Source organism: Amblyraja radiata, chromosome 19, assembly GCF_010909765.2.
Source record: "Amblyraja radiata isolate CabotCenter1 chromosome 19, sAmbRad1.1.pri, whole genome shotgun sequence".
Taxonomy (NCBI): domain Eukaryota; kingdom Metazoa; phylum Chordata; class Chondrichthyes; order Rajiformes; family Rajidae; genus Amblyraja; species Amblyraja radiata.
The window spans coordinates 14532365-14547138 of NC_045974.1; the positions used below are offsets into that span (position 1 = coordinate 14532365).

Consider the following 14774-nt stretch of genomic DNA (forward strand, 5'->3'; position numbering starts at 1 on the left):
TACCCTACACACACAAGGGACAATGTACCAAGCCAATTAACCTGCAAGCCTGTACGTCTCTGGAGTGTGGGAGGAAACCGAAGATTTCGGGGGAAAAGCCACACGGTCACGGGGAGAACGTACAAACTCTTGACAGGCAGCACCCGTAGTCGGGATCGAACCCGGGTTTCTGGCGCTGTAAGGCAGCAATGCTATCATTGTGCCACCGTGCCGCGCTAAATTGTCCTCGCTCACGTGCCTGTAAAAATCCCCTTTGAAAATCCGATTTGACTCAATTTCCACAACCCGCAAAGAAAAGTGTGCTCCAGATAACTCCTACTCTCTGCATTAAAAAAGAGATGTTATATCTTTTAGGGACCTCAGAAACATTGATGTGTGGAGGGACTTCATGGTTGAAGCTCGGTGACACGGGTGGGTAGGGTAGTGAAGAAGGTATTTAGCTAGTTTGCTTGCACAATAGGCAAGGGTGTTGTGCATTCGGGCCTTGACCCGAAACACCACCCATTCCTTCCATCCTGAGATGCTTACTGTCCCGCTGAGTTACTCCAGCATTTTGTGTCTATTGTGTACAAGAGCTGGGAAATCATGCTGTAGCTGTATCAGATACTGCTTAGGCCACAATCCTGGTCACCACATTGTAGAACATACGATAAGCACCGAGAATCTGGTTGCCTGGGTAAAGTCTAATCCAACCTGTACCAATATTCTAGTTGCGATTGAAAAACACTGGAGTAACTCAGCTGGGTCAAGCAGCATCCCTGGCGAACAAGGATAGCCGACATTTCGGGTCAGGACCCTTTGTCTAAGGGTGAGTGCCTAACCAAAACCTTGCCTCGGGTGTTCTCCGGAGATGCTGCTTGACCCGCTGAGTTACTTGAGCACTTTGTAATTTTTTTTCGTTTCGGTCCTTGTGGCTTCTAATTATGATTTCTTCCTCTTAACCTCCAATATCATCCCCTTTATCTTACTATCCTTTACTATCACTACCAATTTCCCCTTACCCACATTATTTGGGTGCCTGTGGAAGGTTTTGACATCATTTCTGCAAGCTGCCATTCTCCTATTGTACGCTCTCTCTGCTCACCTGATTTTTCTTTCCATTTCCCCACTACATTCAGCACAGATCGTACTGAAGTTATTCTCATGACGGTTATCACACACCCATATTTTCCAGCATCATCTTGTCTATTCTGGGAACTTCAGGTGCCCTTACCCCATCCGCTTCAGTGACTAAACCAGCCTATACCTGAAACATCTACCCAGGAAAGGCCACCCTTTGTTTCATTTGCCAATGTTTAGATTCATTTATAATTAAAGCAGGAAAGCCTGCACAGGTTAGGTGGATAGACACAAAATGCTGCAGTAACTCAGCGGGACAGGCAGCATCTCTGGATGGAAGGAATGTGTGACATTTAGCATCGAAACCCATCTGTGCAGGACTTCCTTATCTCTGCAACTCCATCCCCTGACGCTCAGTCTGAAGAAGGGTCTCGACACAAAACGTCACCCGTTCCTTTTATTCAGAGATGCTGCCTGTCCCACCGAGTTACTCCAGCATTTTGTGCCTATCTTGTGTGTAAACCAGCATCTGCAGTTCCTTCCTACACAGGTTAGGTGGTATCTGCAGGGAGAGCAGTGTTAACGTTTCAACCAGAGACTTTAATCCTATTACTCTCTCCAAAGGTGCTGCCTTACCTACCAAATATTTCCAGCAATTGCTGTTTCTAGTATCGGAATAGGTTTTTTTTTGCTTTTTAATTTTGGTTTATTTTATACTGGCCAGATCACCTTCTCATGCCGATTAGCCATTCTCTGGTACAGAAGACCTGCGTTAGATTTCTCCTTCAACCTCACGATTAACATGATGTCTGAATGACCTTGGCCCCAACTCGTATCTCACTGATACTTTGTCCAAAATTATTCCCCAAAATCAGTTGCTCCCTCCCAGGCCTAGAATCATATTGAACAAGGGAGTCCTCCCCTTCTTTAAACATTAACATTATTCCAATCAATACTGAAATTATCTCATCAAAACATACCTTCATTTCTTATACGTCCTTGTATCCCTTCAGATCTGATTCTCCATCTCGCTCTCACTATTCAGTCAGTTGTGCATGCTTTCCTAATGGTCAGGAGGGAGAGATAGATCAGCCATGATTGAATGGCGGAGTAGACTTCTTGGGCTGAACGGCCTAATTCTACTCCTGTTCCTTAAGATCTTACTAGTAGGTAAATGTCGAAAGACTACAGAGGCTGGAAATCTGAATCAAACAAAAAATGCTGGAAAATGCAGCTTGTCAGGCAGCAACTGTGGGAAATGAAACAGTCATCACCATGAGTCACGTTCACAAGTTATAAGAGTAGAATTAGGCCATTCGGCCAATCGAGTCCGCTCCTCCATTCAATCATGGCTGATCTCTGCCTCCTAATCCCATTTTCCTGCCTTCTCCCCAAAACCCTTGGCACCCGTTCTACTCAAGAATTTGTCGATCTCTGCCTTAAAAATATCCACTGACTTGGCCTCTACAGCCCTCTGTGGCAATGAGTTCCACAGATTAACTGCCCTCTGACTAAAGAAGTTTCTCCTCGCCTCCTTTCTAAAAGAGCGCCCTTTAATTCTGAGGCTATGATCTCTGGTCCTGGACTCTCCCACCAGTGGAAACATCCTTTCCACATCCACTCTATCTATGCCCTTCAATGAGGTTCCCCCCCTCAACCTTCTAAACTCCAGCGAGTAGAGGCCCAGTGCTGTCAAACGCTCATCATATGCTAACCCACTCATTCCTGGAATCATTCTTGTAAACTGTAATTGGTACATATGACAGTAAACTGACCTTGAACCTCCTCTGGACCGTCTCCAGAGCCAGCACATCCTTCCTCAGATATGCGGCCCAAATTTGCTCACAGTACTTCAAATGCAGCCTGACCAGCACCTCAGCGTTACATCTCAATTGTAGAGTCTGGGACCCTTCATCAAGAATAAGCAGACCTGAAATTTTGGTTGTTTCAATATTGACTGGTGGGTGACTGGAACATGCCCCCAGGGGTGATGACAGAGCCAGCCAATAGTGGAAGTTAAGAGCCTTTTAGATAGTTCAGTTTAGTTTATTATCACGTGTACCGAGGTACAGTGACAAGCCTTTGCTGCGTGCTATCCAGTCAGCAGAAAGACAATACGTGATTGCAATCGAGCCATTTACAGTGCACAGATACATGATGAGGGAATAACATTTAGAGCAAGGTAAAGCCAGCAAAGTCCGATCAAGGATAGTCCGAAAGTCACCAATGAGGTAGATAATAGTTCAGCACTGCTCTCTGGTTGTGATTGGATGATTCAGTTGCCTGATATCAACTGGGCCAGATACGTGGAAATGCAGGGAATGAGGAGATATGGATCATGTGCCAGCATAAGCGATTAGTTTAACTGGGCATCATGTTCGGCATGGACATCGTGGGCCGATGGGCCTGTTCCTGTGCTGTTCTGCGTTCTATGTTTCTCCCTCCATAGATGCTGCCTGACCTGTGGAGTGTTTTCAACATGTTCTGTTTTTTTTTTTTAATTGCATAAAATAATCAACGTTTTTTTTGCAAAAGCAGGACTCAAATCTGCAATGGGAGGTTTGTTGCTCTGACAAGGCAGAAGGTGATAGTTTCCTCCAATTTTGACAGTTGCAATAACCCGAGCGGCACACATTTGTAGTGGGACAACTGTTTGGAAAAACACACAGCATTTGCTCGCGTAGATAGACTTAGCCACAATTGCAGGGACAACTGCAGTAATAAATCACGAGAAAGCATTATTGAAATAAAGAACCCCCCCTCCCATCTAAAAGAGCCCAGCGGCCGGTATCTCACACAGAGGCAGGCAGCGATAGCACGGTACGTTTGGTCGGCAGGGGGCAGACAGGAGGCGGGGTTCAGAAAAGAGGCGAAATATTTCAGAGCCCAGAGTTGTAATGTTCCCCTCTCCCAATGCAATCAAATCCGCTCTGAGCAAACTGCACGATTTAAAAGGCACTTGCGAGCAGATTCGCGTATGCATAAAACACACTCACACACGCACAGCCTAAGACCAGGGCTTGCAACAAAAGGGAAAAACGTTTCTAACTGAGCACTTCGCTCCTATAGCGCCCTTTAAGACATTCCTTTGTCTACTTGAGTTTAATCCAAGCTCCGCTATCAGCAGGAAATCTTTCCAACTATTCACCCGTAAATCAATGGCACTTTCACACGCACGCAAAGTTTCCACACTTGTTATTCGCTCAATGAATCGGCTGGGAAATTAATCAGCTCTCTCGTTTTCCCTATTCTGATTTAGAAAGAGGTGGATGCATGGCCAGCACAAAAGTCCTTTATCTCCCCAACACACAAAAACAGAAAGCACCAAGGGAGGGGGATATCTCCTCAAGCTGGCATTTTTGCAGATATTCATTTTTATTCTTTTTTCCCCCACCCTCCCTCTTAAAAAAAAATCCATTAGACTAGGGATCCAGACCAACCGGGTCCAGCCTGCAGGACCCCAGACAATAACATGTAGCCTCCGCGCGAAATGCCCCTGACAGTCGCCCCTGAAATCCCTTCTCTGGTCTTTGCACTCGAACTGATGCAGCCTCCAAGCGCAGAATCTGGACACTGAATATCCCCCCCTCCCCACCACCACCACCACCACCATCCTTCACAATGAACCGCCACCCCCTTAGCCACCACAATCAACCTGCCTCTGGAAACAATACCGCCCAAGGTATGTGTGTATGTATGTGTGTGTGTGTCCATTTCCAGCCTTACCTTGGTATACTGGGGCCATCGGTGCAATGCTGTGTGCTATGCATGGCAGAATACAAAGGCAGTTGCTCCTCTCCTTGCTAAACACGGCGCAGATCTGCCATATTGTGCTGGGTTAATTTGGTATGTAAATCCCCGGTTGCATCGCCGCCTGGGTTCATCCGGAGAGGGGGAGAGGGAGAGAGAGACATCGAAGGGGGAAAAAAACTCTTTTAAACCCGGTCACTGAACGCTCTTCTTTCATGCAAGGCAGACTCTCCCTCTCTCTCCCTCCCCCTCCAAGTACAAGACAGCGGAGACCCTGCGAGGATCCAGTTCGAGTCCCACATGCGGATCTGATACTTGACGTCTCGATATTATATATATATATATATATATATATATACCGTCCCTTTTTTTTTACCTTCTGGACAACATGTTCTGTGCGGTTTCTGCAAAGTTACAAGCAGAAACCAGGGAGCCGGAGAGACATCAACTGCCTATGCAGTCGATTACCCCCGAATATAAAGCCCTTGCAGGAGAGAGCAACTGAGCAACTTTGCTTAGGCGCCGCCAACTCTCATTGCAATGACTCTCGGAGGTGGGGGGCTCAGCTTGCTCGGGGTAGGGTAGGGCTGGGGTGGGGGGAGAGAGAGGGAGTGAGGCGGGGAGGTGCGAGGCTATCGCTCGCTGCGGTGGGCGACGGCGGCCAAAGAGATGTCTCCAGCGCTGGGAAAAATGAAAATAGGGGAATTACTTCTGCGCCGATTTCTTCTTTCGACTGCTCCAGGCTGCAGCCGAGAGTGACGCAGAGAGAGATACAACAAATGGCAGCGGAGATGAGCCGGCGAGCGAGTGATGCTTGCCCATCCAAATTGGCACTTTAACTCTCTGCTTGCCAGGGTTGCCGGAGGCATCGATTTGATTTTCCTTTTTGTGCAATCCATCGATCATTTCATTGTCCAGTATTTAACCAACCCCATATCATTCAAAACACCGATTGTGTAGGAAAGAACTGCAGATGCCGGTTTACACCGAAGGTAGACACAAGATGCTGGAGTAACTCAGCGGGACAGGCAGCATCACTGGAGAAAAGGAGTGGGCGACGTTTCTGGTTCGAGACCCTTCTTCAGACTCACTGTCTACTGCTCACTGTTTAGCAATCGTCTTTCCGCTTGTATTTCCCTCCTGGGATAAAAGAGGGAGAACAAGGAGGGAAGAGACAGAGACTTTAAGACTTTTGCCTCCATCACAGTGAGGAGGTGCCTGGTGAACTCACTGTGGTGGATGTGAATTTGTGTTTATTGTGTGTTTTGTTATTTAGTATTATAGGTATGACTGCAGGCAACAAAATTTCGATCAAACCGAAAGGTCTGAATGACAATAAAGGAAATGGAATCCAATAAAGTTCTATCGTATCGTATGTGTATAACTCGGATAATCCGCTACCCGATTATTCACAAGCTGGTTTACTGATCTCCAAGCTGGTCTCCATGCTCTCTGTATGTCTTCCATTCATTTCTCCTAAGGACCATCGATATCTCTCGTTCCCCTTTCTCCTGAATCTCAGTCTGAAGAAGAGTCTCGACCAGAAACGTCCCCTATTCCCTTTTTTTCCAGAGACGCTGCCTGGACCCGCTGAGTTACTCCAGTTTTTTTGTGCATCTATCTTCGATTTAAACCAGTATCTGCAGTTCCTCCCGACCAAAGATCTTCTATGATCTTTGCTCCATACTGACTCCCAACTTGTCAGGGTCAGGGTTCCACGTATCTGGTCATAGAAACATAGAAATTAGGTGCAGGAGTAGGCCATTCGGCCCTTCGAGCCTGCACCACCATTCAATATGATCATGGCTGATCATCCAACTCAGTATCCCGTACATGCCTTCTCTCCATACCCTCTGATCCCCTTAGCCACAAGGGCCACATCTAACTCCCTCTTAAATATAGCCAATGAACTGGCCTCGACTACCCTCTGTGGCAGAGAGTTCCAGAGATTCACCACTCTCTGTGTGAAAAAAGTTCTTCTCATCTCGGTTTTAAAGGATTTCCCCCTTATCCTTAAGCTGTGACCCCTTGTCCTGGAATTCCCCAACATCGGGAGCAATCTTCCTGCATCTAGCCTGTCCAACCCCTTAAGAATTTTGTAAGTTTCTATAAGATCCCCTCTCAATCTCCTAAATTCTAGAGAGTATAAACCAAGTCTATCCAGCCTTTCTTCATAAGACAGTCCTGACATCCCAGGAATCAGTCTGGTTATGTCGGTTGGATAATGTGTGTAACATCTGAGAGAAAGTGAATGAAGAACATGTTGAGGGATCGGTAAAGATATCATCCAATAGACCAGGAAATTAGCTGTTCCTGCCACACCAGACTCCCCTAGATGCTGGCTTACTGGAATTTTACTTACTTGGCTGTAAATAGGTCGCCATGTCCTGAGGTTTATGGGCCTGTCCCACTTAGGTGACTTTTTACGAGACTATGCGGTCACCGCATGGTCGCTACATGTTCGCAGGTAGTTGCCGGGGAGTCGCCTTCATAGATGGGTCACCAGGAGGTCCTAGTGGGTCGCCAGGAGGTCTAAGATTCTCGTAGGTTGTAACCGGTGCTGACCGGTGAATTTCATTGGCTCATTGGGAAAAAAAATTAAGCAGTAGTTTTCAGAACCAAGGATAACCGACCGGTAATGTTAATGTCTGCTGAGCTTCACAGCCGTGTATCTCTGGATTCTTAAAAGCTGTCTCCACTCCTTCTCCCCCCGCTTCTCCCGCTTCTCCCCCCTTCTCCCGCCTTCCCCCCTCTTTTAAAGGACTTATGTGACCCTTCCCGCACACTGTGCTTTCACCGTCTTAATTACAGCACCAATCTTCCTGTTCATCGCGGTGTGTGTCTGTATCACATTGGCTTTGCACCGTGTGAATTTCACTCAGACAGAACTCCCCCGCTTACCCTGTCCCCCGCCTGCATAACGGGCTGGTGAAGGAAGTCGCCGGCAGTCGCCTGAAAAATCGATACCCGAATATCATTGCAATATAATTTCAGGAGTGTTTTATTGACATATGTCCCAGGTAGAATAATGAAATTCTTGCTTGTAGCAGGACAACAGAATATGTGAACATAGCATAATATTGTGTTTTAAATTTTCATTTTCTTGTTCCATATTAAGTACTATATTGTGTATTTTATTTTAATCTATTTTTTCATGGAATGTGAAAGCAGCTGGCAAGATCAGCGTTTGGCACAAGATGCCAATCCATAGTTGCCATTGGGAGGTGCTAATTGTTTTCAACCACTGCACTCTTTTTCTTAATCAAAATAAATGTTATTCAGAAAAAAAAAAATGTACAAACAAGAACTGTGCAAACATTTTTCCAACATTCTCAGCATCAGATTTGGTAGTGTTCACAGAAGCATCGTTATACCCAGCATCTTTGCAACACATGCAGCCCCCTGGGGTGATATCCCTTCCCTCTTTGAGGGGTGTCTCCACTGTGCCCCTCAATGTCCAGCAGTGGAAGGACCCTAGTCTGTGGTCATTCCCCACAGAGCCTTGACGTTGGCTGCAGTGCGTCCCTCAGTGCTTCCTCCTGCAGTCTGGAGCGGGCCAGTCGGACATCTCGCTCTGCTGGGAGGTCAATAAAGTTTGGGCAGACCAAAGAGCGTCCTTCCTCTGGTCTTGGACTCTCCCATGGTTACGCAATGGATCTAATGGTTGCGCAATGGACATAGACTGCAACCTGAAAAATGGAGGAAACATTTCCTTTCAGGAAGGATAAAAGATGGGAAAAGCAAGAGTAGATGGTCCATAAATCATGAATGATCCTAGTGCACTGGAAAGGAGTGACCAATATTTAGGAAACCAGGCTGTTGAAGCAGTTTGGGGAAAGAAAATAACAAAAGCAAAAAGTCAGTAGGAGAGATGCATATCTCCCAACAGTAACCTTATGGTAGGACAGAGTATAAAGGAAGAAATCATATTTTCAGAAAGATATAGTAATGATTGTGAGTGAGTTTTACTATGTAAAGATTGGAAAAAAATAATATGCGCAGAGATGAGGGGATTTCGAGAGCATCATGGCCTCCTATGGTAATTCTAACGCAGAGCATCGCAGGAGGTTGCAGAGAGTGGTGGACTTAGTCCGGCCCATCACAGGCACAGCCATCCCCAACACCAAAAGCATCTACATGAGGCACCCTCAGGAAGGCAGCATCTAACATCAACGACGCCACCATCCGGGCCATCTTCTCACTGCTACCATCGGGCAGGAGATACAGAAGTCTGAAGCTCCATACCACTGGGTTCAGGAACAGCTACATTCCTACATCACCATTAGGTTCTTGAACAGACCAGCACAACGCTAATGCTACCGTGGCAACAGCACGCTACGGACCACCGCTAGCAATACCGTGCAATTGTGTTTTTGTATTTATGCCTTGTTGTCTTTGCACAGTCTTTTTAGTTTCACCAATTTTGAATTTATGTGTGATATTTGTGTGAGTGCGTGATGTTTATGTCTATTGTCTGGGTCAATGTGTGTGTGATGGTGCTGCAAGCAAGATTTACATGGTATCTATACATCACTGTTCTTGTGCAAGCGACAATAAACTTGACTTGTTTTGGGGAGAGACACAAAGTGCTGAAGTAACTCAGCAGACCAGGCAGCATCTCTGGAGATAAAGGATGGGTGACGTTTTCGGTCATAGATAGATAGATAGATAGATATAATTTATTCATGACCCTACTATAGTCCGAAGAAGAGTACTGACTCGAAAAGTCAACCCACCCTTTTTCTCCAGAGATGCTGCCTGATCAGCTGTGGTACTCCAGCATTTTGTGTCTATGTTTGGTATAAACTAACATCCGCAGTTCCTTCCTGCACAACTTGTTTTGGGGACAATTGCAATTAGGGAAAAGGCTGCGGTAGATGTGCTGTTGTGCTACAAGGTGGGATGAATAAATAACCTCATCATGAAGGGGCTCCTAAATAATAGTAATCATAACGTGATTGAATATTACATTCAGTTTGAGGGGGGGGGGGGGGAATGGGTCCAAGAATAACAGTTTAAACTTAAACGAGGGCATGTATGGGGGATGTGAAATGAAGGCTGGTTAAAGTCAACTGATCAATTAGTTAAGGGATCGGCCAACCAAGATGCAGCGGCAGACATTAAGAGGTTATTAAGACATTTCAGAAAACAAGGATAACGGGAAAGAAAACTGGAACACTGACCATCCCTGGTTAACCAGAAAAGTTAAAGATGGTATCAAGCTTAAAGAAAAGGCACCAGGACAAGTGGTGGGTTAGACATTTGGAAAGAAGATCAAAATTGGAAAGGAAAACTGAAAGGTTACTAATGAATGGAGAAATGAGAGTACAAGCTACTACCCAGAAATCTATTAAAAAATACACACACACATTAAAGAGATCCTATTGATGTGTTTAAAAGTTAGCAATGCAAATGCTGCCCCTGCCAGAAGGTACTGTAAATCTGGAGAATTCATAATGGAAAACGAGGCACTGATAGCTTGGCTCAAAAGCCCAGATGTTGTCTTCCCAATGATTTATGTAGCTTGACCATGACCTCTTTGCACTTGCTTTCTCTTATATTTTTTTGCACTGTCCCTATACCTTCAAACAACCATGAAAGCGAGTGTTTAAGTTAAGAACTGAACGAATGAAATCCAAATGGCTAACTTGTATGGAGCTAGAACACGAGATGTTTCCAAATGAATCTACACCCGAGTTCACAAAAACATTTTGGAGACAAAGTGTCGAAATATTGGACGGGATAAATACGTTGAAGTAGGAAATGATATGGTAACTAGCATCAATGAAATAAGAGATTTCTCCTAATTTTACTCCTAAATGTCTTACCCTGAACTTGAGACTGCGATCCTTTACTGTAGAGCCTGCTGTCTGGGAAACATAATTTTCACATCTAGTTTGTCTTGTCCCATCAGACTTTTATACCTTTCAATGAAGTTATATTTGTTATTTCCACTTCAACTGATTTACTTTTAAGTAGCTGCCTCCAGGCCACATTCGCCAGATCACATCGCAGCTTAATAGTGTGTAGGAAGGATCTGCAGATGCTGGTTTACACCGAAGATAGACACAAAATGCTGGACACTCAGCTGGTCAGGCAGCATATCCAGAGAAAAGGAATAGGTGATGTTTCGGGTTGAGACCCTTCCTCAGGCTGAGATTCAGGGGAGACGGAAACTAGAGGCATGAAAAGACACAGAACAATTACAGAGCTGGCACCGATGACCAAGGAAAGGTGGAGCCCACAATGGCCCATTGTAGGCTGCAGAAGATGATAACAAAGAGATACAAACAGTAAAACTAGCAGGACAACTATGGTGGGGGAGGGACGGAGAGAGAGGGAATGTAAAGGTTACTTGAAATTAGAGAAATCAAAATTATACCGCTTGGCTGTAAGCCGCCCAAGCGAATAGCAGCTTAATAGAATTGGCCTTTCCCATTTTGGAACCTGGGCTATCTTTATCCCCTTTTATAAATACTCTAAATCCAGCTGAAATATGATAATTTCTACCAAAATGGTCTACTGTGAAATGCATTGCATCCACCATGCTTTTATTCCTCAGAGATGTATGCCCTTTGTTGTGTTTCCTACATGCCAGCTAAAGTGATTCTCTGTATATATTGTATGAACTCGATGGCCTCTATAAGTTTTCCATTAATTCTATCCCAGTCGAAATCTCCAACTATTATTGCCATATTGTTTAGCACTTGTTCAGATTTTGCCTTCATATTGATGCTTCTGTCTCCCTCTGTCTGATTGCCTGTAGTACGAAGACTGCCCCTATTTTTTGTTCCTTGTCAGCACATTTGCCTTCATTCATGACCCATCCTTACGGCTATGTCCCCTTAACTAAGAAGACCACCAGGGGCGGCGCACGATTGGCAGCCCCGCCAACAGTGTCTGTTTATTTGTCTTTTATTGTTATTTTTAGTGTGTTTAAAAAGTTTGTGTAAATGTTCCCCGGTTTGTTTTATGTGGGGGGAGGGGGAGAGGGTCGGGGAAACGTTTTTTTCAATCTCTTACCTTGCCGGAGATGCCATTGCGGAGCTGGAGGCCAGCGTGGACTGACTTTGAGCCCCACCGTGGGGCGTGGACTTAACATCGGAGCCTGTCCCTTGCCTGGGATCGCTCCTGCAGACTTTACCATCGAGAGCTCGCAGTCTCGGGCAGAGACCGTAAGTGTCGGGAGTTCCAACGATACAGAAGGTTTGACCAGCCCTGACACGGGGTCCGATCGCTCGGCTCAGGGAGCTGACATCCTCCCGATGCGGGAGCTTGATCGCCCCGACGTGGAGGGCCCAAATGCCACCGGCTATGGGAGTGAAGATCGTCCCGTCAACGGAAGGCTCGAAGCCCACGACCGCAGGAGAACAAAGAAGGGAAGAGATTGAACTTTTTTTTCGCCTTTCATCGCAGTGAGGAATGTGGAGGAGTCACTGTGATGGATGTTTATGTTAAAATGTATTTTGTGTGTTCCCTTGCTTATTATTTGTATGACTGACTTGGAAAATAAAAATCCATGTATGTTGCAAAACATACTTGGCTATTAAAGTATTATTGTATTGTATTGTATTGTATTGTATATTCTGCCCCTGCCCAAACCTCCCAAATCAGTTTTATCTTTCTCTGCATCGCATCAAAAAACTATGTTGACAGGATGGTTGAGTAGCCACCCCTGCTCTTCTTCAGCCATATCTCAATGGTATCTTGTCTATCATTCTCCCACATTCACTGTTATCTTTCTTCACTGGAATCCTTTTATGGAATGATGTACATCAAATTCCTTTGTTATCTATTCCCACCTATTTCTCCATTTCAAATTCCCTGCTTTCTATGTGTAGGAGGGAAATGCAGATGCTGTTTACACTGAAGATGGACACAAAATGCTCAAATCTGAAGAAGGGTCTCGACCCAAAACGTCACCCATTTCTTTTCTCCAGAGATTCTGCCTTTACTGCGGAGTTACTCCAACAATTTGTGTCTATCTTCCCTGCTTTCGATCTTCAGCCTTGCATCTCTCCTTGACCTTCATTGCGAGAGGATTTGAGTTTCGGAACAAAGCGGTCCTATAGCCCTGGTGACAATGCACCTGGAGTATTGTGTGCAATTTTGGTCTTCTAATTTAAGGAAGGACATTATTGCTATTGAGGGAGTGCGGCACAGGTTCACCAGGTTAAATCCCGGGATGGCGCGACTAACGTATAATGAAAGAATGGGCTTGTGTTCACAGGAGTTAGAAGGACGAAAGGGGATTGCATAGAAACATATAAAATTCTTAGAGGATTGGACAGGCTAGATGCAGGAAAAATGTTCCCAATGTTGGGGGAGTCCAGAACCAGGGGTCACAGTTTAAGAATAAGGGGTAGGCCATTCAGGACTAAGATGAGGACACATTTTTCACCCAGAGAGTTGTGAATCTATGGAATTCTCTGCCACAGAAGACAGTGGAGGCCAATTCACTGAGAGAGAGAGAGAGAGAGTTAGATTTCGCTCTTAGAGCTAAGGGAACCAAGGGATATGGGGAAAAGCCTTAACGGGGTACTGATTTTGGATGATCAGCCATGGTCATATTGAATGGTGGTGCTGGCTCGAAGGGCCGAATGGCCTACTCCTGCACATTTTCTATGTTGCTAAGTTTCTATGTAATGGAATCTCTGAGATAAGTACCTAGAGTGGGGTGTGATGGGCAGCACTTAGTCAGCTGATGTCGCTGCACTTGTCTGGTGTGCAGGTGATTCTGATGAAGGTCATCGATCTGAAACATAATCATCTCTCTCCAGTGATGCTGACTGATTTACCGGACGTTACCAATTTTTTCCAATTTTTATTTCAGACATCCAGCACTTATTGTAAGCTGGCAGATTTGAGTTTCAATGAATGTACAACATCATTTGCCCTCTCACCTAAAAATCATCGTCACTTGATGAATTCAACATTGCACCCAATAACTGTGGACATAAATACTAACGGGAATCGGAAATTTTCGGGAAAATAAGAAAATGTGGTTAAGAGATACGAGGGACTTCCCAATGTCAAGAATTGGTGGTGACCAAGGATGGTTCTGTTATTCTCATTCCAATGGCACAGTCGTGTCCGGTAACACACTGCAACATTGATGCATGACTTTGTAGGCAAATGAGAAGACGTCACTCATGGTTTATTAAAAATTAATTTGACAATATCAATTCATGTCAACAATTTTTCTCGTGATGAATTAACTTCCAGTTGGATGTAAGGCAAGTCACTGGGGATAGGGGCTGAACAATAACGTCTAAGATATTCACAATTCAATGGCGCAGTGACAGCCCGGGATGGAAAGCATTGCATTCTCCAGTGGTAAGAGCTGGCACCGCAATCAGCATGTAATCATTCACAAAACTCCCTCAATAAACAAAGCGATAAGCTAAATTGCAGTGGGATCAGAAAGAACCCAGGAAAGAAAAAAGCAGTTCATACATTACCTTGAGCTGTGAAAATGAATACAGAGAAGGAAAAGATGTCACTATTCAGTTTAAGGGCGAATACAGTATATAAATCATTAAATGCAGAAGTATCTGTCGATGGCAGAGTGCACACACACACACACACACACACACACACACACACACACACACACACACACACACACACACACACACACACACACACACACACACACACACACACACACACACGCACGCTCTAAATTAGGAGCTAGCTTCACTGAGCTGTTCTGGCAAGAAAGACTATGGGTTTAAGATTGGAGGGAGGTGGGCATTTGGAGCGATGCAGTGGCTGGGAATTGGGAAAACTCTCTTCTCGGTCGCCTCTGTATGTACTCGGTCAACATCGGTCAGATGGGATTAGACGTTCCAGGGCAGGCAACTGGTCAGTAAGTAGCTGAGTTGCTGGAAGGGGGTTTTGAGTAAATTTCACGAATGAGAATGGTAACAGGCTTCAATAATTACAAGATTACCTTGCAGGAC

At 45.1% G+C, this 14774-nt stretch overlaps 1 protein-coding gene and 1 long non-coding RNA gene across 3 annotated transcripts in view; one reads left to right on the forward strand and one right to left on the reverse strand.

Annotated features, from left to right (window-relative positions):
* The window catches only part of hipk2 (homeodomain interacting protein kinase 2), a 193069-nt gene extending 187499 nt beyond the window's left edge, over positions 1-5570 (reverse strand). The window contains exons 1-2 of one of the 2 annotated variants that reach the window (XM_033037737.1): positions 4786-5570; positions 2040-2122 (exon numbers count right to left, since the gene is read on the reverse strand). Coding sequence is in view for 1 of the 2 variants with exons in the window: in XM_033037736.1 (XP_032893627.1) it covers positions 4786-4804 (19 nt within the window). In the remaining variant the exon portion in view is untranslated. The remainder of the gene's footprint in view (positions 1-2039; positions 2123-4785) is intronic. The other variant, XM_033037736.1, reaches the window with a different exon arrangement.
* On the forward strand, positions 4361-13994 carry LOC116983859. Its single transcript, XR_004414828.1, has 2 exons — positions 4361-4741; positions 13643-13994. It is a non-coding gene; the product is annotated as an uncharacterized LOC116983859 (long non-coding RNA).
* The last annotated feature ends 780 nt before the right edge of the window (positions 13995-14774 follow it).